This window comes from Lactuca virosa, chromosome 7, assembly GCF_052849685.1.
Source record: "Lactuca virosa cultivar CGN04683 chromosome 7, Lactuca_virosa_CGN04683_v6, whole genome shotgun sequence".
In the NCBI taxonomy this organism is placed as follows: Eukaryota; Viridiplantae; Streptophyta; class Magnoliopsida; order Asterales; family Asteraceae; genus Lactuca; species Lactuca virosa.
The window spans coordinates 166,285,397-166,310,173 of NC_136432.1; the positions used below are offsets into that span (position 1 = coordinate 166,285,397).

The 24,777-nt window shown below is 38.0% G+C and overlaps 1 protein-coding gene across 1 annotated transcript; it reads right to left on the reverse strand.

Annotated features, from left to right (window-relative positions):
• Nucleotides 1-18,126: 18,126 nt before the first annotated feature.
• Nucleotides 18,127-19,229, reverse strand: LOC145124898 (early nodulin-like protein 13). Its single transcript, XM_079060378.1, has 2 exons — nt 18,931-19,229; nt 18,127-18,835 (listed from the first exon to the last, which is right to left on the reverse strand). The coding sequence occupies exons 1-2, from the start codon at nt 19,103-19,105 to the stop codon at nt 18,231-18,233; spliced, it is 780 nt and encodes a 259-aa protein (XP_078916504.1). The 5' UTR covers nt 19,106-19,229; the 3' UTR covers nt 18,127-18,230.
• Between the last annotated feature and the right edge of the window lie 5,548 nt (nt 19,230-24,777).

Here is a 24,777-nt window from a genome sequence, read left to right on the forward strand (position 1 = left end):
TGGAGTCATACTCGACTCAGGACTTATCACAAGGATATGGTTCCAGATCTGGACCTCTTTAGGTCCCCAATGACATAACGTTGTCTCCTTTAGGCAGTTTAATCCCTTTCCATGCATTAAAACCTTGTATGAAGACATAGTTTTGGTGTTATGGCCATCTGAGGCCTTACATGCACGTAAAGTTTGCAACTTTACGTGACATCTTCACTATGGAAGGCTAGATCTGAAGTTTGGGACCCTAGATCCCACTAGAGAAGCCCGAAAACGAGAAGGACTAAGGGAACTCGCCGAGTCCTTTAATCGACTCGATGAGTCGGCCAAAGAGTTTACGGCCAGGGGTTTGCGGTTGAGGGTTTGAAACCACGGACATTAAGGAACTCGACGAGTCACTCAAGTGACTCGGCGAGTTAAGCAAGGAACTCGGCGAGTGACTGGTTATACTCGACGATTCGAGGTCAACATGGACTGTTGACCTTGACCTTGATTTTGACCAGGGTTGATCTGAGAGTATTTATGGGATGGTGTTAAGTTAATCACTTGATGATTATAGGCAGTTGAGAAGGAGCAGCGTGTGGGATATATTTGACTTCAACTTACCAGTTCAGCCTTTGAGAGGTGAGTCTCCTCACCATACCAATGGGTCTAAGGCACCAAGGCCGGACCATTTTATGATGTGTAGTATCTTAGCTGAGATTGCATTATGTGACGTGTTAGTTGGCATGAGATAGGAACTATGTGATTGATATATGTGGTATGTTGTATGGAAGACCATGAGAGAGCCCATGACACTTGGATGTAAGACCATGTGAAGAGCCATAACTTTCCTATTAAAAACCATGGGAGAGCCCATGGCACTTAGGTGTAAGACCATGTGGAGAGCCCATGGCATCCTGGTGTAAGACCCTGGGGACGAGCCCACGACATTCTTATCGGTTGTATGCATGGCTTATGTGATATGTATAACTGTTATAACTAGTATGATGTGCTGTATGTTGTTTGTGTGTGTGTGTGTTATGCTTGGGGAAACTCACTAAGCATTAGCTTACAGTTTGTGGATTTGTTTCAGGTACATCGAAGCCCAAGGGCAAGGGCAAAGCTTGATGGCGCGGCGTTCTTTATATTTTCGAAAATAGAGAAACACGTACTAAGGGACTAGGGTGTTTGTATTTCTCAAAACTGTTTAATATGAAATTCCAGTTTTTCAGATGCGTTAACTAAGGTTGCAGTTTAAGCTGTTTGTTTCGTTTGTAAATTTACACATTCGGAAGTAAGATACCATCTGGTATCTTATAATAGTTGAAATAACTTATTTATTTTACATTAGATGCACTAAAACTCAATGACTCAATTCACCAAGAAACTTACTGTGAACTTGACCGTTCACAGTCTTTGACCTAAATTTCGGGATGTCACACACTAAGCTTTATGCTTACAATTGTCGATTAAACATTTTGCAGTTCGTTCGTGAGAAGAGCTCAGCAGGACTATATACACGCATCGAAGACGTTTAACTCTGATATTGTATAGTTTTAATCAAATGAATGTTACTGGATTGTTTTGAAACAAAGGTTTTAATTGGTTATTTTATTTTAATTTTGAAAAATCTCTTTATAATTTTTGGGACGTTACATTTCCTATGGTCACCAATACATTCCTTTAGCCTTATCAAGAACTATGACCAAAATGCAAAACTTTGTGCCATGCCCAAAGCCCCCAAAGCAAACGTTATAAGTAGGGATAATGATTTTTGTCAATGGCAACCACTATGAACATTGATTGAATGTAGTGCCCTTTAAATGGATATTACCTTTGAAAATCGTTAACAACATGAACTCAAAAATATATGAACCTTTTTTGCAACATCAATTGTAACAAAGTTAATAACTACTATGAAAATTATGACAATGTGGTGGCTTCTATGGGATTTAGAAATTTCATTCTCTTTCATGGTCTAAATACTAGAAGGAATTCTTGAATCGACAGATTGGTTGACCATTCTTACAACTGGTTTGTAAACAGAAATAAGAAGTTCAGACTTAATAGAAGGGCTTGGTTATTATACCATATTTTATCGATTCTTATGTAATTCTTTGTCAACTGTGTGCTAATGAGTAATCATTAAAATCCAGTTGTTAAAAAACTGGAAATAAACAATTGATATATTACAAAAACTATCTTACCATACATCCAAAAACCATAAAACCGAACTCAAAATGTGTCACACCCCAAAACCGAAATGGCGGAACGTTCGGGGGTGGAGGACGTCATGTATAGTATCACAATAATGCATAATAGTAAACAAGCAACAACATCATCCATTGCATTAATAGTAATAATTTTAATACAAGTGTGTTCTGTAATTTATAAGACACCAAAAATGAATGAATCAAAATAAAAGATGAGTCTTGAATGTGCTCTATCTTCTCAAAAACCTGATCATCGGTACCTGTCTACTGACGACCTGAGAATACAAGTTATTTTGAAAGCGTAGATCAGCATTTAAGTTGGTGAGTTCATAAGTATTTTAGTGTCGTTGTTTGTATATCTTGAAGAAAGTATTTGTATATGCTTGATGTAAGAGTTTGTTGAAAAATGTTTGTAACCTCCTAGAAAATCCTATATTTTCTACTAAAGTGGTCTTCTACCAAGACCCAACTGTTTTCTATGTTTGTTCTTTTGTAAATATGTGAGTTTTCTCAAAGTATGACTATCATTACCAAAAATATAGTTTTTCATTACCGTTTATGTGAGAAGATCACAATGTGAATGAAAATGGGAGATAAAGATGTACTAGTAGTTTTATCTAGGTAACTACTAATTGTACTAACTACCCTTAAACTGGTTAGTTTAATTAAGGTAAAATGTGATATGATTGTATCCATACTTGATCTGACTTAGTATATACAACGTTCGAGACATCGAAAATGATATGACTTTCGTCACCCATAGACCTGCAGGTCCCACTGTAGCTAGCAGCAAGGTGTGGGATGGTCAATCCCGTATAGATCTATACAGAAACTCACGATCTCCCTCCAAGAGACTCTGGGTACAAAACGTGACACAACAGTGTATGCCGAGCCATGAAGTAGTATCTCACATTAATATTATAGTATTCCAGTATTATAGTATGTTCTAGTATTGTATCCACTCTGTCTAGTATGTAGTATGTTCCCTAGTATGCAGTAAGTTCTCTAGTATGTGTTGATTCTCGTTATAGTATTCTCTATCTGTTTCTCGTTATAGTAAGTATTATTTCTCATTATAGTATTCTGACTCTTAGTATGTACTGACTCTTAGTATGTTTCGTTGTTCTAGTAATAGTATTAGTGACTTCCTAAACTATACCTATTATAGTTTACTAGCAATGTTGTTGGTATGAATGAACATAATTGAACACCTTTGCTACCCAAAGGATATGAATTGAATAAAGACTTTTATATCTATATACATATACATAATGTATAACCAAGATTCAAACGACCTTCGGACAAACAACCGATGCCCTAAGTCCACAACCAAACAAGGAACAGGAAGTAAGGCGAGTTGTCAGTCCTAAGTCCTTTCAATCCTACTTATATAATTATATCTATATAGATATGTTTTAGAACAAGTATAAGTTTAAAAGAGTTTGATAAAGAGTTTTTGCATATAAATATGTTTGTTAAAGAGCTTGCATATAAAAGAGTTTGTAAAACGATTTGAAGTAGTTTGTTTGAAAACACAGTTTGAAGTATAAGAAATCCATTGTTTGATAGCTATTAATCACAGGCGAATGATATAATAACAATAATGTTTCTACTTGTATCCCCCCATAAAAGCATTTATAATCATTTAAAAGGTAAGTTAAAGGGGTATGAACTCACCTACAGTGAGTGGTATGAATGAAAGATCGGTTTGTAGGATTGCTAAGTGCCAAGTGTATACTCGAGCACAACGGATCCTAATAAGCATATATCGGCACATATATGTATATAATTAGTCTATATACAACTAATTATGCAAGGAAAACACCCTAAGGCTTAGAAAACACTTATATTTAACAGTTAGAAGCATCAAAAGTCATCTGAAATGGGTGTACAGTCATACAGGGGCGTGTGCGGCAACCTGGTGTGCTGCCCATTGGGTGCGCGGCCAGGTGTTTGCGGCTATGGAGTGTGCGGCCGCACACTCCTCGTAAAAATGGTCAAAAACGAACTTCCAAGGTCATATCTTGTATCCCCTAAGTGTATTTGCTCATGTGCTAGCATACAAGTTGAGTTTGAGGCCTTAAAGCACTAAGATAAGGGGTGTACGGCCACATGAGTGTGTGCGGCCGCACACTCATTGAAGATCGAGTTCTGGACATTTTCTAAGGCTCAAATATAGCTAATAACATGCAGGAGTAGGGTACTTACGATGTAGAAGCGTGTAGGGGTGTTTGGAGCCCAAGAACTTAGTAGGTGTTCTTGGTGAAACTGAAGAACACTTGAAGATCTACTAAAATGGAGTGATTTCATGGATGAAATCAGTGATTTACACTAGATGGGGTAAGGAATCAACAAATGAAAGGATAGAAACACTTACCACTTGAAGATCTAGCTGAAAAATCGGGAGCTACTTGAGAGAAAACGAGTTCTTGGCTAGGAGGGTGAAAAGGATTGAATGAAGGCCAAGCCCCCATCATATAGGCATGGGTGTGCTGCCAGAGGAGGGGTGTGTGGCTGTACACCCAAGTGTACGGCCGTACACTCTTTAAGTTGGAGTGTTTGGCCACTTTTTGTGTCGGGTGAACTTGCGGGACTCAAATCCAAACTCCTAACTTGAAGCTACTAGGTTTAGAACACCCAAATGACTCAAAACAAAGCCAGAAAGTGACAGAAACGAGTCTGACTTTGTCTGATTTGGATAATAGTAGAAGATAGAAATTTCAGGTTGTCACATCATCCCCCCGTTAGAGGGAATTTTGTCCCGAAATTAGAGTTTTAAACAAGTAAACTATTACAAATAACTAAGCGAAAAGGTGAGGATATTTCATTTTAAACTGATCCTCGCGCTCCTAAGTGAATTCAGGTCCTCGCTTGGCGTTCCAGCGAACCTTCACTATCGGGATATGACTTTGCTTCGTTCGCTTATCCTCTCGGTCCATGATTTCTACCTGTTCTTCCACAAAGTTAAGGCTCTCGTTGATCTCGATCTCGTCGAGTGGGATAACAAGAGTCTCGTCGGACAAACACTTCTTCAAGTTCGAGACGTGGAAAGTAGAATGTACGTTACTGAGTTCGCGAGGTAGTTTGAGTTTGTAAGCTACAGGGTCGATTCTGGCGAGGATCTCGAAAGGCCCTACGTATCTTGGATTTAGCTTTCCACGCTTTCCGAAGCGTATTAAGCCCTTCCAGGGTGAGACCTTCAATAGAACACTGTCGCCCACCTGGAATTCCAATGGTTTCCTTCTCTTATGTGCGTAGCTTTTCTGTCGGTCTCTAGAGGCTTTCACTCGTTCACGAATCTGAACAATTTTCTCTGTCGTTTCCCGAATGATTTCCGGACCCGTGAGAGTGCTGTCAGGAACTCGTCCTTTAGCTAACTGTGTGTCGCCCACCTCAGCCCAGCACGGAGGGGATCTGCACTTACGGCCATAGAGGGCTTCAAATGGAGCAGCCTTTATGCTCGTGTGATAACTATTATTGTAGGAAAATTCGACAAGGGGTAAATGAGTATCCCATGCTTTCCCAAAGTCTATCACGCAGGCTCGCAACATGTCTTCTAAAGTCTGGATAGTCCTCTCACTTTGTCCGTCGGTTTGAGGATGGTAGGCTGTACTCATGTCCAACCTAGTTCCTAGGGAACTTTGTAGCGACTGCCAGAACCTCGAAGTGAATCTACTATCTCTATCGGAGATAATGGATATGGGAACACCATGAAGTCGTACGATCTCCCTAATGTAAGTTCTTGTTAGCTTCTCCATCTTGTCAGTTTCTTTGATCAGCAGGAAGTGTGCGGACTTTGTTAACCTATCTACGATCACCCAAATGGTATCGAGACCACCCGTTGTCTTGGGTAATTTGGTTATGAAGTACATCGTGATTCGCTCCCACTTCCATTCAGGTATCTCCGGTTGCTGAAGCAAACCTGATGGTTTTTGGTATTCTACCTTAACCTTTGCGCAAGTAAGGCATTTACTTACGAAGGTAGCAATCTCTGCTTTCATGTTAGGCCACCAGTATAACTTTTTAAGATCCAGTTACATCGTATCTGAACCTGGGTGGACGGAATATCTAGTGTTGTGCGCTTCGGTCATGACCAAGTCTCTAAAACCACCATGCTTCGGGGTCCAGATCCGATCCATGAAATATAAGGCTCCGCCACCCTTGACTTCAAAGTTTTTATCCATTCCTCTCAGGGATTCACCCGCCACATTTTCAGGTTTCAAAGCTTCGAGCTGAGCCTCCTTAATTTGTGTGGACAAGTGTGAATGGATAGTCATAGTTAGTGATTTGACTCTACGACCAGAATATTCTTTCCGACTTAGGGCGTCAGCTACTACGTTGGCCTTGCCAGGATGATAACGAATTTCGCATTCATAATTACTGAGTAGCTCGACCCACCGTCGTTGTCTCATGTTGAGCTCCTTCTGGTCGAATATGTGTTGTAGGCTTTTGTGGTTTGTAAAGATAGTGCTTTTCGTACCGTATAGGTAGTGTCTCCAGATCTTCAGATCAAATACCACTGCTCCTAACTCAAGATCATGCGTGGTGTAGTTGACCTCGTGTGTCTTCAGCTGTCTTGAGGCATAGGCGATGGCCTTTCCTCGTTGCATCAGGACACAGCCGAGCCCTTGGTTGGATGCATCGCAATAAACCACTAAATCTTCTGTCCCTTCGGGGAGGGACAGTACCGGTGCAGTGCATAAGGCTCGCTTTAGCGTTTGGAACGCTTTTTCTTGCTTCCCTTACCAGACAAAGGGCACGCCCTTCTGGGTCAATGTTGTAAGCGGTTTGGCAATCCGAGAGAAGTTCTGAATAAACCTACGATAGTAGCCAGCGGGGACTAGAAATTGACGAATTTTCGTAGGCATCTTCGGTGCTGACCAGTTCTCAATGGCTTTGATTTTGGAAGGGTCCACGTGTATTCCCTCTTCGCTAACTACGTGCCCTAAAAATTCGACTCTTCGGATCCAAAATTCGCATTTTGAGAACTTCACATAGAGCCTCTCTGATCGTAACGTCTCTAAGACCTGTCGCAGATGTTGACTATGCTCCTCCTTACTACGAGAGTAGACAAGTATGTCATCGATGAAGACAATGACGAACTTATCTAAGTAAGGACGGCACACCCTATTCATTAAATCCATGAATAATGCGGGTTCATTGGTTAATCCGAACGGCATCACTACGAACTCGTAGTGCCCATAACGAGTTCGGAAGGCTGTCTTCGGAACATCCTCCCCTAGTACTCGCAACTGGTGATATCCGGATCTCAGGTCTATCTTCGAAAAGAAATTCGCCCCTTGAAGTTGGTCAAACAAGTCGTCTATGCGAGGCAGAGGGTAACGATTTTTGACGGTTAACTTGTTCAGTTCTCTGTAGTCGATGCACATACAAAACGATCCGTCTTTCTTCTTGACGAATAAGACCGGTGCTCCCCAGGGTGAGAAGCTTGGTCTGATGAAGCCCTTGCTGAGCAATTCATTAAGTTGACTGGATAGCTCCTGCATCTCAGCTGGTGCTAGACGATAGGGCGATTTGGCTACGGGGGTAGCCCCTGGAACTAAGTCGATTCTGAACTCGACTTGACGTTGCGGAGGTAATCCAGGGAGTTCTTCTGGAAAGATGTCGGGAAAATCGCATACTATTGGAACGTTCTTAATGTCTTTCACCTCTTGGCTCATGTCGACAACATGAGCAAGGAATGCACGACAATCCTTCCACAAGAATTTCTGGGCTTGGATACTCGAGATGAGGTGAAGGTTGGTGTCGGGTTTGTCACCGTAGATAACCAGAGTTTCGTTAGACGGCAGATTAAGGCAAACAACCTTTTCGTAACACATAATGTCGGTACGATGAGAACTCAACCAATCCATGCCAATTATAACGTCGAAACTTTTAATTGAGACTAGCATGAGGTCGATTGGGAATGAATGGCTATCTAGTGTTAGTGTACATCCTATGTATATGCTGCTAGTGCTCTCTGTCTTTAAGTGCATTAGACTTATGTTTAAGCAAGTGAGCAAATTTCTGGTTCACGAAACTCCTCTCCGCTCCACTATCAAACAGAATGCATGCATAAGAGTTATCGAGGAGAAACGTACCAGTGACCACTGTGGGGTCAGCAACTGCTTCCTCGTGGCCTATGGCCAAAACCCTTCCCACTCCGCCGGCGTTCCCTGCCTTCGGGCAGTTCCTTTTGTAGTGACCCACCTCGCCACAACCGTAGCAAGCCTGGCCCACTCCAGCGCCGGGGACTTGAGTGATTGGTCTCGCTGGAACCTTGCAGAAACGGGCAGTGTGCCCCTTCCTGTTGCAGTTAGAGCACTGCATTTCACGGTAGGGTCCATTGTGATGGAAGCTGCATTTATTGCACTTGGGCAAGTTGCCCGCGTACTGATTCACCGGCACAACAGCGGCAGGTGCTACCGCAGCATGAACAACTACGACCTGCTGCTTTTTGGCCGTTTTCTTCTTCGTCTTGTCATCCCAGAACTTCCGCTTGTTGGTAGCAGTTTTGGAGGGTTCCAAGATGGCTAGGGTTGTTGTTGCTGACGGGGTACGGACCTCATTGTCAATGAGTCTTTGTGCCAATCGCTTAGCACTGTCGAAGGTAGTGGGGTTGGAAGCTAGAACGTTCCCCTGAAATGGAGGCACCGGCCCCCAAATATACCTCTCCACCTTCTTTGCTTCGGTGGGGACCATTCCCAGACATAGAGCTACCAGATCGCTGAATCTGGCAGTGTAGGAGACTATGTCGGAGCCCTTCATGGTTAGGCTCCAGAGCTCCTGCTCCAACTTCTAGACTTCGCCCCTCGGGCAGTATTCTTCGATCATTAGTTCCTTAAGAGCTTCCAAACCCATAGCATTAGCCACTACTAGAGATATTGACTTGACATGGTTGTTCCACCACGTCAGAGCTCGGTCCGCGAAGGTGCAAGCGGAAAATTTTACCTTGCTCCCTTCCGGACAGGAGCAAATCTCAAAGATCGACCCCGTCTTCTCGAACCATTGTGAGAGGGCAATGATTCCGCCAGTACCGTTGAAGTCCCTGGGTTTGTAGCTGGTGAAGTCTTTGTACGAGCACTCTCTAGAGCGCACTGGAGTTTCAACTGGGGTGGGAGGCACATTAGTCCCACTCCCGCTGGTACCAGTTGAGTTGAATTGTGCTAGGGCTGCCGTAACAGCCGCATTCACAGCAGCTTGGATAGATGCTGGGTTGTATTGAGGAGGAGCAGGTGGAGTTTGATTCTGAGGGTTGCGTCTCGTTACTCGTCGTGGAGGCATCTTGTAGCTATAAGTTTAACAGATGAAGACATTGATAAGAATTTAGAAGAGAATGATGAAAGTGAAACATGAACTAACTCTCCATAGCCCAACAACACAGATGAAAGTATGATTGGATAGAAATATAGGACTAGAAAGATGAAAGCATTTGGATATTAATTTCCACGAGATTAAATATCTATCAATAATATTAGTATTACAGATGTAACAAGTTTGGGAAAAATGACATAGGAGTAGGTCTTACATCAAACCAAGATAGGAAAATTTTGACAGAACTAAGACTTAACAAGATTTAACAAGTTCAAAGTCTTATCATAGACTGGAAACTAAGACTAAAGTTCTTTCATAGACTTGAGTTATATTCAAAAGAGAAAGTTGAGTAGGCTCTATCTATGACGAGAGCCACTAGAGTGAGTCCTTGATTCTATCAGACGGCGCTCCATGTCCCTCATGCGCCTTTCAGTCATTGCCTGACGAGCTCGAAGTTCCCTGACTTCGGCTTGGGTTTCAGTAAGTTCTCTCTGTAGAGCCGCATTATGATTCTGAGTCCTTGCATGAGCAGACTCCAAATGATGAATGCGTACGGTATAGACTCCCACATTAGCATCAACCTCCATGATCTGGTTGATGGCCGCTCTACCCTGATCATCCGTACGAGCAACCCTGCAGACTAGAATAGGCAAGATTCTGTCCGCTGATCCTCCCTCGCTCAAGTCATAGAAGCTTCGATCTCCGTTGTAAGGTAAGGGTTGACCCTGTTCTTGACTCCATTTGTTCAAGTTTGTTGCCCATAGAGGAGTGGGACCTTGAAATGCTGGACGAGGGTTAGGGTTTGGGATTTGAGCCACTGGGGGTAGGTTATTGACTTCGGGTTCGGAGTCAGAATCCTCCGAAAAGTTCTCTGCGAAGTCATCATCCAAAGGGATTGGATGATTCTCTTCTGGCTCTGCATCGAGCCATCCTCCGTTTCCTTGGTTGAGAAAGTACGGGTCTCCGGGGATATGGAATCCAGCCATGTTATCTACGCGAGAATAGGGGTAAAAGAAATAATTAATAGACGAACTAATTAAGATAATTATAAGATGATCTCTATCAGTTACTCCAACATTTGCGTAGTGCATACCAGTCATATGTAACCAAAATAGGATAGACCTTCGAATAAGTGATCCTAACTCTAAGTCCACAACCAAACAAGGAACAGGAAGTAAAGCAAAGGTCACAGATTCTAAGTCTATACACCTTAGTCACATATAACTTTAGCGTATCCACTCAGCAACTATTGACATACTAATAAAGATCTTTTTAGTTTGCACATAAGTAATTATAGTAACACAAAATACTCCTATAGTATTTTAAGTTTATGTTTTGTTCTAATGTTTTCGTTGTAGTAGTGTTGGTAAGTTTTTAGACTTGCTGCAACATCACAAACAATCCTGGACACATGCTAATCACTTCTCGGAAAGATATAGTTGATCATGCTATATCACTCCCAGATCTGATTATATGCCCCCACGACTACTCGTGTTATCCAACAATCGTAATACTTTTTGTTCTGTCCTAGTGACACTGATTTTAGTATGAATGCATGTATGTATACTTTAGTTAAATATTTTATTATTTAAAAGTATAAACTCTTGGTCAGAATATTTTAAATCCCGTTGTGTTTATAGTGGTATATCTTTTATGGGTTGATATACTCAATTCACTATAAACAATGCTCTGATACCAATTTGTTACACCCCAAAACTGAAATGGCGGAACGTTCGGGGGTGGAGGACGTCATGTATAGTATCACAATAATGCATAATAGTAAACAAGCAACAACATCATCCATTGCATTAATAGTAATAATTTTAATACAAGTGTGTTCTGTAATTTATAAGACACCAAAAATGAATGAATCAAAATAAAAGATGAGTCTTGAATGTGCTCTATCTTCTCAAAAACCTGATCATCGGTACCTGTCTACTGACGACCTGAGAATACAAGTTATTTTGAAAGCGTAGATCAGCATTTAAGTTGGTGAGTTCATAAGTATTTTAGTGTCGTTGTTTGTATATCTTGAAGAAAGTATTTGTATATGCTTGATGTAAGAGTTTGTTGAAAAATGTTTGTAACCTCCTAGAAAATCCTATATTTTCTACTAAAGTGGTCTTCTACCAAGACCCAACTGTTTTCTATGTTTGTTCTTTTGTAAATATGTGAGTTTTCTCAAAGTATGACTATCATTACCAAAAATATAGTTTTTCATTACCGTTTATGTGAGAAGATCACAATGTGAATGAAAATGGGAGATAAAGATGTACTAGTAGTTTTATCTAGGTAACTACTAATTGTACTAACTACCCTTAAACTGGTTAGTTTAATTAAGGTAAAATGTGATATGATTGTATCCATACTTGATCTGACTTAGTATATACAACGTTCGAGACATCGAAAATGATATGACTTTCGTCACCCATAGACCTGCAGGTCCCACTGTAGCTAGCAGCAAGGTGTGGGATGGTCAATCCCGTATAGATCTATACACAAACTCACGCTCTCCCTCCAAGAGACTCTGGGTACAAAACGTGACACAACAGTGTATGCCGAGCCATGAAGTAGTATCTCACATTAATGTTATAGTATTCCAGTATTAGAGTATGTTATAGTATTGTATCCACTCTGTCTAGTATGTAGTATGTTCCCTAGTATGTAGTAAGTTCTCTAGTATGTGTTGATTCTCGTTATAGTATTCTCTATCTGTTTCTCGTTATAGTAAGTATTGTTTCTTGTTATAGTATTCTGACTGTTAGTATGTACTGACTCTTAGTATGTTTCGTTTTTCTAGTAATAGTATTAGTGACTTCCTAAACTATACCTATTATAGTTTACTAGCAATGTTGTTGGTATGAATGAGCATAATTGAACAGCTTTGCTACCCAGAGGATCTGAATTGAATAAAGACTTTTATATCTATATACATATACATAATGTATAACTAAGATTCAAACGACCTTCGGACAAACAACCAATGCCCTAAGTCCACAACCAAACAAGGAACAGGAAGTAAGGCGAGTTGTCAGTCCTAAGTCCTTTCAATCCTACTTATATAATTATATCTATATAGATATGTTTTAGAACAAGTATAAGTTTAAAAGAGTTTGATAAAGAGTTTTTGTATATAAATATGTTTGTTAAAGAGCTTGCATATAAAAGGGTTTGTAAAACGATTTGAAGTAGTTTGTTTGAAAACACAGTTTGAAGTATAAGAAATCCATTGTTTGATAGCTGTTAATCACAGGCGAATGATATAATAACTATAATGTTTCTACTTGTATTCCCCCCCCCCCCCATAAAAGCATTTAAAATCATTTAAAAGGTAAGTTAAAGGGGTATGAACTCACCTGCAGTGAGTGGTATGAATGAAAGATCGATTTGTAGGATTGCTAAGTGCCAAGTGTATACTCGAGCACAACGGATCCTAATAAGCATATATCAGCACATATATGTATATAATTAGTCTATATACAACTAATCATGCAAGGAAAACACCCTAAGGCTTAGAAAACACTTAGATTTAAGTGTTAGAAGCATCGAAAGTCATCTGAAATGGGTGTACGGTCGTACAGGGGCATGTGCAGCCACCTGGTGTGCTGCCCATTGGGTGTGCGGCCATGGAGTGTGCGGCCGCACAATCCTAGTAAAAATGGTCAAAAACGAACTTCCAAGGTCATATCTTGTATCCCCTAAGTGTCTTTGCTCATGTGCTAGCATATAAGTTGAGTTTGAGGCCTTAAAGCACTAAGATAAGGGGTGTACGGCCACATGAGTGTGTGCGGCCGCACACTCTTTGAAGATCGAGTTCTGGACATTTTCTAAGGCTCAAATATAGCTAATAACATGCAGGAGTAGGGTACTTACGATGTAGAAGCGTGTAGGGGTGTTTGGAGCCCAAGAACTTAGTAGGTGTTCTTGGTAAAACTGAAGAACACTTGAAGATCTACTAAAATGGAGTGATTTCATGGATGAAATCAGTGATTTACACTAGATAGGGTAAGGAATCAACAAATCAAAGGATAGAAACACTTACCACTTGAAGATCTAGCTGAAAAATCGGGAGCTACTTGAGAGAAAACTAGTTCTTGGCTAGGAGGGTGAAAAGGATTGAATGAAGGCCAAGCCCCCATCATATAGGCATGAGTGTGCTGCCAGAGGAGGGGTGTGCGGCCGCACACCCAAGTGTACGGCCGTACACTCCTTAAGTTGGAGTGTTTGGCCATTTTTGTGTCGAGTGAACTTGCGGGACTCAAATCCAAACTCCTAACTTGAAGCTACTAGGTTTAGAACACCCAAATGACTCAAAACAAAGCTAGAAAGTGACAGAAACGAGTCTGACTTTGTCTGATTTGGATAATAGTACAAGATAGAAATTTCGGGTTGTCACAAAATGGTCTCTCACAAGTTTCTTGATGTTGGTAAAAGTTCCTGGGTTAGTTTTTTCAAAATTATGAAAGTAAACAGAAAGTTTGGCAAAGCTTTCTTTGTACAGTCGATCTCATGAACTCATTTGCAAATATTGGAAAATTAAATTCTGAATTTTTGGTTGTAAGTGAATGAAAAAATGGAAAACAAATGAGTGTAGTGCAATGATTCCAGAATGTACCTCTGGAATATGTGTTTGAAATATACAATATCAGTCTGAAATGTACGATGTCAGTTTGGAATGTGTGTCGTCGAATCCCAAAATACCTTTACGTCAAATCTCAGCTACCACTCACCAACTGCGGAACAACCTTAACCATTCCGAAACGGGGCATTCCAAGAAAGTATCATTTTTCAAAACCGAAAAAGGTGTATTTTTGTTAATAAGATCGTTTTAGTTTAATTAATGTGTCTTTTTATAATATGTTAGGTCCATTTCTAAATTCTATTCCAAATTTCTATGTTCACATGAATGAGACAATTTGCACCAACTTTCTCGATTAAGAAGATTCGAAAAATATCAATATGGATCCTAGCAATAAAGTACTTTGCTTAGTTTATAATCTAAAAAGTAAGATATTGCAATTTTGACTCGCCTATTTAAAACAAAATATATTTGAGATACACTTTTTTTTAATGGCAAATAGATTTGACTTTTGAGATACACACCTAAAAGTATAATCTAAAAAACTTAGGTCAAATATGAGTCAAACGGATTAAAAAACTATTCATAATTAACGTTTAGGCCATAAGGTACATGACTCATTTTTACGCGTAATGGGTGAAGTGGCACGCATCTTTACGCATGAACACCGTCCCCCTCACCCGTAAATATGGTGTGGATTGATGCCTGTTACACTCCTTACTACCAATAGAATGTCATTTAACCAAACGGTCAAAAATTGACCCGTTACAATGTAAAAAAAAAAAAAAACTTTTTAACCTTAAACTAAACCATATAAAATACCAACATGTTTATACCATATCACACCACAAAACCATTCAAATATCTTTCTATTCTCTCATTTTTTTCTCAAAAGTATGGATCAAAATCAAAATATCTTAACCACTCCAAATACCCCAACAATCGCAAACATTCCAAATGATCAATATCAAGGTTACATGTAAATGTTAACATCCCCAATCCAAAAACAATCTCTATTCCCAACATTTCATATCAACCAAACAATTTCCAACAACAAAGAACACAACAATTCAATTAACCCCACTTCCAAACTTTTCAACAATTTTAAGCTCAACAATTCCAAACACAACCATCTCAACAATTCCAAACACAACCATCTCAAGTCCCCTTATCTCAATCCCCACCTATAAACTTGGACAATGACAACGATGACCGGGTTGAAGAAACACAACCATCTAGAAAAAGACAACCAAAAGGAAAAAACTACAAAAAAAAGAGGAGCAACTTGGAAAGAAGATGAGGAGGAAGCTTTGGCTAAAGCTTGAATTTTTATATTGTGTGACTCGAGGACGAACAATGCGTAAACGGGAAACAGTTTTTGGGTCCGTGTTTTAGATCACTTTCACTCGCTTTTGGGAAGGCAAACGGGTCGAACGTACGACGCAGTCAATGGAAAATGGCGTGAACTACGAGCGGCTTGCACCAAGTTTAACGACATATTTTAAAATCTGAAAAATATGCATAAAAGTGGTAGCAACGATTTCAATATTTTATCAACCGCTTGCTAACAATACAAGATCACCAACGGTAGTAAAACATTCGGCCACCAAAAAGCGTGGAAAATTTGTCGTAAGGGTCCAAAATGGGTCCTTAAATCGGAGACTTCACATTCGGAATCGACCACCGGCTCCAACAAAAGGCCAAGAACTTCCGAGTCGGATGTGGGTTTTGGTGTCGACCTCAACGAAGACTTCGACGACACCGAAGGGGAGGGTCCACCGAAAGTCCAACTTCGCCGACCACCAGGAAGGGACAAAAGGAAAAAACGGCGTCTTCAAGCGGAAAAGCGAGTAATGAAGACGTATTTGCAGAAAAATTTGACAAAATTCTAAGTTTTTTGCAAAAAAAAAAAAAAAGACTCAACGGAGGAAGCTCGTCGTCAGAAACTAGCACTTACCGATCTTCAAATTGTAGTCACAAAGGCACAACTGCATATCGACCTGAAAAATTTAGCCGCGTTTCTGAAAATCCAAAAACAAGTTCGTGACAAGTATGTAAATTAGGTTTTAAATGTTTTAATTTTTATGTTTAATTTTCTATGGTTTTTAAGTCATTTATGTTTAAATTTCTATGATTTTATGTTTTTTTTAGTAATTTAGGTTTGAATTTTTTTTTTGTTATTTAAGTTATGTAATGTGAAATATTTATTTATGTTTATTAATTATGTTTTTTTATTTAATCTAATATATATATATATATATATATATATATATATATATATATATATATATATATATATATATATATTAAAAAAAATGATAAACAATGTGGAGTGATAACCATTTCCTAGAGCTAGTGAATACGTAGTGAACATGTAGTGAACATATAATGGAGGTGATGTGACACATAAGTGGTATCACGTCTCTAGTGAACATGTAGTGAACACACCTCATATCCTTATGAGTATTAGAGTGTACGATGTCACATGGTTTTTGCTGATATGCTAATGTGGATTGGTTTGTCGGTGACAAACATCACCCCTTGACTAGTTTTTTTTTTATCATTGGCAAATCTCAACGGTGAACTTTTGCCGATGACAAATTGTGAATTTTTAGAGGTTTGGTTATCATTCTAACTATTGATTGGTTGTTGCAAATTTAACTTATTTTTTATTTTATTTTTTTTATTAATTTCAAAGGTAAAAATATCATCACACTTCATTCATAAATAAATTGCGACAAAAATAATAAAATCTTATGTGATGCCTATGTGTACATTTTTAACATAAGCAAAACACCACCACACCCTTTAGTGTTGGTGAATTGCAAATAATAGTAGTTTCCACTTTCCAATTGGTACCTCGCAACTATAAAATTTTGTAAAACCAATTTCGAGTAAGACATTGTTTTTTTCATTCCAATTAGACTTTTCTAGTTGTAGTCAAAAGACAAAAATTAATCATTAGCGATATTAAAAAGGGAAACAACATATTGACAAGAAAAATACGTCATAAGTTTGAATCATAACTTTATTATGTTGGGCGTTATTTGGAATTATATAGATGAAATTGGTGTATTATGGATTGATGTCGACAATTATGTCCATAATACAAATGTTTGAGAAAAAATAATCCTGAAAAAGAAATATAATTGAAAAAATTAATCTTAAGACAGTTTAAATCATTTAAGAACAATGATACATCAATCTAACTCTAGATAATGGATGAGAAGACAACCGTTTGAATGAAGGCAATTTCGTCAAATCGACCCATGCACTAAAATTGCAAAGTGAAAGAACATTCAAAAGGGTTGTCGTGTATTTTAACCCATGAACACACATGAATTATGTATCTAATCAACGACCACCACACCTAGTGATTACATTGCATCCTCGAGAATACGGATTAGCCTGACCTCTACTGTTACAATCATAATAAGACTGACCACGTTGGTTGCATGGAACATTATTCTTCTGCATTGCGTTATAGCTTATATACCCTCTTCCAGCTAGGATTCTTCGTGCACTTTCGTTTTCCATCATCATCTCTTCCCTAATATCAATGGTGTCCCCTACAAGCCGTCGATGAGAGCCTGACAATCGGTTCAATACTGTCCATTGGGGTTGGGACGACAAGATTATAGGTTTGGATGTTGCAAAACGGGGGAAAGTGATTGCCAACATGATGATGACAACCCTAATGTGATTAGCCATATCTCAAAGAAAGATTATAGTTACAATTTTTCTTTAGAACAACAAAAAAGAAGTGATATGGTTGTATTGTGGTTTAGAATTAGGTAACTAATGATCCCCATGAATTCCTAAAGAAATGTTCGTTATTCCTTTATTTAAGTTGTGAATATAAGCGAGAAGAAATCCACAATTTTAGGATTAAGTGGATCTCTAGCCACTAATACAATATATGAATATACATATTTAAACTTTTTACAAAATGATGGATGGACTTAGTAATTTGTGTAAAAACTATATTTTCAGTGAACACTAGTTAAACAAAGCATGTTGAAGTATGAGTTATGTAAAAACAAAATATTACGATGAATTAAGAATTCAATTATTTTTTAACACAAATGCATACAAAATCACAAGAAAAAAAAAATTGTAATAGATTACCACTCTAAGAAAATAAACACACTCTAATAAAACCACACCAACCCAACTATCATAATGACAAATGAGACAGTCAAGGTTGCTGAAACTGGTAGTCTTGTCGACGACGACGACGGCGACCCTTCCGGTGATCCATTCGGTGATTGTCCGTTCACGTCAGACGGATTACCTGTTGGAGAAGCTGAGATACCTCCAGTGGGGGCACCCATCGGAGTAGCTCCATATTCTGGTGGTGACGAAAAAGGGGAGGCCATCGGAGTAGTTCCAGGTTCTGGTGGTGAAGAATAAGACATAGGGGAACCCGTCGGAGCAGTCGGTCCAGATGTTCCAGATTCTGGTGGTGATGAAACAGGGGAGCCTGGGGAGACCATTGGAGCAAGTGAAACTCCCGGAGGTGGAGCGGCGGAATGTGACGGCTTCGTTTTAGGTGATATAACAACCACCTCTAGCTTCTGACCTTCGTTACAGTGAGATCTATTACCACTGATGAAGTAAAAAGGACCTGAACGATTCAAGGTAAAGAAAGAGTCGCCGCCGGTGAGGGTGGTGATGGGGTTGTTCGTGTTGCAATTATCATAATCACCTTTGCTGACCTCCAATACAGAATCCGATGCAGCATCGTACTTGAAATCTGCAAATCAAGAATCAATTTTTTTTAAAAACCCACATGGAAAAAACGAAAACCCAAATCAAAGAACTTAAGAGAAAAAGGAGTTGAATACATACGGAGGTTGTCGTTGACGACAAATCTTAGTCTGCCGGAAAATTGATTGTAGCTTTCAGAAGGGTGTAAAGTCCAGCCATCTCTGCCGCCGACGTTGAAGGTGTAAGCATTGGAAAAAGAGAGTAAAGCGAAGAAGAAAGTGAAGAAAAGGTAGAGAGGTTTGTGAAAGGACGCCATGGAAATGGAAGGGGTGTGTGTGTGTGGTTGAGAGTTGAGAGTGGATAGAGGCAAGATTAGAGAGGGCAATCTGTTGGGTGTTTATAGAAGATGTATGAGGTGATGATTACGCGGCGATTCTTAGTGAGTTAACGATTAGATTTCCATTTATTTTGATGATCGACATAAGAAAAGGGTCTCTTTTGTACTTGTGTAAGGGCGAAAGGACTAGTCACTAAAATCACAAAAATAGAAAATTGCTATCATGTCGGCATGCTCATTGCCATATCATTTAGGAAATTTAGTGAGAGAGGAGGATTCTATCTCTTCGACCCCTTTGCTTCCAATCTATTTGTCGATCACATGTCGTATATGGAAATCCATCGATTTCATCTATTCCAATCTGTTTGTAATTATATATTTATAAATGATTAGTCAATATGAAAGAAAAATGGTTCTGAGTATTCATTAATCTTACAAGACAATTTGTTTGTAAACAAATAGTTAAAAGTTTGGAGTGAAGTTTTTAAAGGAGCAATATATATATATATATATATATATATATATATATATATATATATATATATATATATATATATGGCAAATCAATAGTAATGCATAGAAAAAAAATACTTTAAGATATCTATTTTTTTTTAATTTTATAGGGCTAAAAATCGTAGGTTTCGAAATAAATTCGCTGAATTTTTTTTTAAATATATAAAAAATAATTATTTTATTAATTTTTTTCAACGATTTTATAAAAAAAGTAATGATTTATGTTTGTAAAGTAAAAAAAAATAGATATCTCAAAGTATTTTTTTTATACATTTTTAGGGTTTTTTTTAGGTTTATGCATTTTCTATTGATTTTTCCGCTATATATATATATATATATATATATATATATATATATATATATATATATATATATATATATATATATATATATAAAGAAGGTCATTCAAGTCAATATAGTTCAAGATAAATCATTTATTTTGAACTATATTAATTTGAAATTTCCACATTTCCATCTTTTCCTAATTAACTGCTTAATTGAAAGAAAATTTTTGAATGATGAAATATGTTTTGAAGAACTAAATGTGGATATCATAATCAAGCTTTTGAAAGTCTAAAAGGTATTTAGGTGATTTGTCGGTTTCAATTTATATTCATATATTTTTCATTCTATTATCTTTAGATTTCAAGAAATATTTATAGTTATTTATTTGGAGACAAAAGAAAAATATGATTATTTAAAGAAAAAACATCATAACTGGTCTATGTCTTTCCCCGGATCTGAATTTTAGTCCCCATGGTTTAAAAACATCATAGATAGCCCTTGTGCTTTCAAAACTTTTGACGATTGGTCATTAACCCTCACACCGTTAGAACCCAACCGTTAACTCTTATTTTATTAAAATAATGTAATGGCAAATTGGTCTTTTCACGTGTACCCTCTTCTTTGATGAGGGAAATCATTATGCTACTGTCTTCTTCACGTCAACTCCCAAACTCTCTTCATCTCCCACAATACAGTGACTTCATCTTCATCAAACCATTCTCATCCAAGACACGAAATTGGGGTTTAGGATTTACACAACAGTAAAGGACAATGGTTCTCTCAGGATGGTGTTTACGTGAAAAAATGCGTACTTAAAGGACTTACAATCGAGATACGATATGATTTTTCAAAAAAAAAAAAAATCAGGTTTTGTTTTCCTTGAATGCGTTCATGAAGATAAATCATCTTCTTTACCCTGTCTATTTTTGTGTTTCTAGAGGGATATGACAACTATTTCACGTTGAAGATACACTATAGTGGTATCTTCACCAAGTCACCTCGAAGGAAATACATCGACGGTACTGTATCATACGTAGATGACATTGACATTGATTTATTTTCAGTCCATGAACTCGATGACATGGTTCGAGAATTAGGGTACAAAGGTGAACAAACCCTTTACTACCATTTCTGTATCCCTGAATTTCCCTTAGACTACGGGCTATTACCTTTAGGTAATGACCAAGACATACTTAAATTGGTTTCGTATGTCCCTAAACACAGGCTTGCAAAGGTGTATATTGAAAATGGTCAAACTAGGGTACCTACTTATTTTAAGTCTCCTTCCAAAGTTGTTATTGAGGAATTGGAACCTGAGAGTGTATCACTAGAACTTAATAGAAAAAACCTTGTAGAAGAGGAGTAGGATCATGTAGTAGAAAGCTTGATTTAAACCACCCTATCAACTACGTTGTTGACCAGTCACATGTAATAGATGTGGATGAAAGTCATGATCATTCCAAGACTATCGCCCCATATGTAATGTCACAAGTAAGCCAACAAAGTAATGGCATCCATGTGAATGAAGGAGTGACCATGCGCCACATAGAAGAAGTGTGTAAGGGTAATTTAGTCAATCATGCAGTTGAGTCTCAAGAACCACAAGACAATTACCATGTTGATTGCAACTTCGAAGATGCAGAGGAACCAATTTATGAAGATGTTGGTGGAGACCAAAGTGTAAGACTTGATGAATTTGAAGCATTTACAGAGGATTATTCATATTATGCTAAGTTTGATGCTGAGTACAGTGTACCAAATGTTGAAGACACTCAAGTAGGAGTGGAAATTCTACAGGGCATGTTAAGTGATGATAGTGGAAATGCTTTCTATAGTCAGAGTGGAGATGGTTCTGATTATAGTGGAGATGATTTTGATGATAGTGACTACATTGTACATGAGTCTAACTTGCAATTTGATGTGGATGTAGACATGAGTGAATTCCATAATGTTGTGGATGTAGATGAACATGGAAATTTAAACAAGCAAACCAAAACTCTAGGTCATGACATAGTTCATGAAGAGTTGGAAGTTATTCAAAGTGATGATTATCAGTTTACATGATTTCATGAAGATGAAAGGAAAAGAATGCTTAAGGAGATGAGTAAGTCAACTACATGCTCTCATGGGGAGATCCATTTAAAACTGTATAGGGTGGATCAATGTTTCAACACAAAGAAAGAAGTTGTGGATTACATGCATTCACATGCTGTAAAAAGAAGGAGGTCCCTATACTTAGTAAAAAAATGATAAAATCAGGATAAAGGTGAAATGTAGAGGTGTTGCGGGCCAAACTACTGAAACAGTTGAACATGGTGGCCCATCAACTAGAAGTAAGGTAAAGTGCAAGGGCAAAAATGTAATTAGCAAAAAAGGAAAATGTCCTTGGGCAGTCCAAATCTTGAGGCCCAATGAAAATCAGGATTGGTTGGTGAAAACAATACAAGATGACCATAAATGTTTGCAGACGAGATCAGTTAAAGCTTGTACTTCCAAATATTTAGAAAACTTAATTGTTCCACAAATTCAAAGTAACCCTAGAATTCCAATCAAAGCTTTAAACGAGGAGTTGTGTAAGGAGTTGGAGTTTGGTATGTCAACTCAAAAGGTTGATAGGGCATAGCAAATGGCTGAACGTGTCATCAACAGGGACTACCAACTATAATATGGATATTTGAGGGATTATGCTTTGGAACTACAAAACACTAATACCGGTACAACTGTTAGGATAGATGTGTATCCTGAAGCATGCTTGTCGACTACTACAAAAACTTTTAGAAGGATATATGTATGTCTAGGTGCATTGAAGTTGGGATTCAAATCTGGGTTAAGGGATTTCCTGGGAGTGGATAGTACATTCTTGAAAGGCCCATATCCTGGGCAGGTACTAACTGATGTGGGTCTAGACTCAAATAATGGAATATAACCTGTGGAATATGCAGTGGTAGAGGCAGAAACAACTAGTTCTTGGACCTGGTTCATGGAACTATTAGGTAAAGACATGGAATTGGGAGCAATTTCAAATTTTACCTTCATTTCTGATAAACAAAAGGTATGTTTCACCTCATCATTTCTCATGTTAGTGTAGCTTACTTTCTATTTTTATAAATGAAACTGAGTATATTTGTATTTGTTAAGGGGATAATACTAGCAGTTGGAAAGGTATTCCCCAATGCAGAACATAGGTTTTGTTTGAGGCATATTTAGGATAATATGAAGAAATAGTGGAAAGGAAAAGAGTTGAGTGACAAGGTTTGGGAATGTGGTAGAGCAACAACATTAAATCACTTTAAATATGCAATGAATGGTTTGAAGAAAATTAATGATGAAGCTCATGCTTGGTTGTGTAAGATTCCTGTAGAGACATGGTCTAAATCTCACTTCAGTGATATTTCACTAACAAGTAGTTAAGTTTTAAGTTTTTTAATATAAAATGTGTAATTTTCTTTTTGAATATGTTTTACACAATTAGGGCACACACTGACTGTTTGTTGAATAATATTTGTGAGGTATTCAATGCTAAGATAGATGAAGGTAGGGATAAACCAATCATTACATGCTTAGAGTATATTAGAGAGTATCTCATGAAGAGATTGTGTGTTGTGCAAAAGGAAATAGATAAGTGTCAAGGGGAATTGAGTACTACTGCAACTATAATTTTAGAGGAGATTAAGACTGAAGCAGCAAAGTATGTAGCTAAGTATAATAGGACAGGAAAGTACCAAGTTGCAAGCACATGGCAAGATCAATATGTGGTAAACTTAAATGAAAGAAGTTTCACTTGTAGGTTCTGGGAGATTACAGGTTTTCCATGTAGACATGTTTCTATTATATGGAACAAAAATGAAAATGGAGAAGATGCCCCTAATGTTGAGGATTGGGTCCATCCTTGCTATAAGTTATCAACATGGAGAGTCATGCATCTAAACAAAATTGATCCAATAAATGGTAGTTCGATGTGGACAAAAAGTGACTGTCCATTCACTTTAACTCCACCAAGACATCACACACAAGTTGTTATGTCAAGTAGGCTAAATATGTACTTTGCATGCCAACATGTATGTTTATGTTTTAACTATAATTAATGCATATGTGTAGGTTGGGAGGCTAAAAAAGAAGAGAAGGAGATGTTTTGATGAGCCCAACAGCCAAACCACTAAATTGAGCAGGAAATTTCTTGAGGTGACATGTTCAAAGTGTCATAACAAGGGGCACAATTTCAGAACATGTAAAGGGCAGGGAGCTATTGGTCAAGTTGGAGCAAAGGGGAAGATACATGGAAAATGAAAGGGGGATGGAAATTCTGTTAAGTAGTTAGTTGGATGTTTGGGTAATTAGGTCTTTTGAAACTTAAATTATGGTTTGGTTGTATAAATTTGTAATGTCTGTATGGGTTAAGACTTTCCATCATTAAGTATTTTGAAACTAAGTCTCATGTTTAAACTTTGGTATGTAATGGTTTTATCAACAGTTTTCTTATGAATTACCATCTCCAAACCATTCTAAAAAAGATGCATGTATGAAAATGTACATTTGAAATACCATTCCTAACCATTTTCAAGATTCACTTATAACAATGTATTTACGAAAATGCACATCAAAACCACTGATTTATAACAAAGTACATCACATTAAACTTCCATTGACTTAATTTGTTACATAAACCTTCATACAACTAAATGAAACCAAAAATCCCCATTCTATCACAATCCAAAAACCCCTGAACTAGTTATTAGCATACAAAAGAAACCAAAACCCCCATCCCATTACCACTCAAATCCTTCAACCACCTTACTGGTTAAAATGAAACTGTTGAGAGAAAAAATTTTGAGAAAAACTTGAACAAACATTAG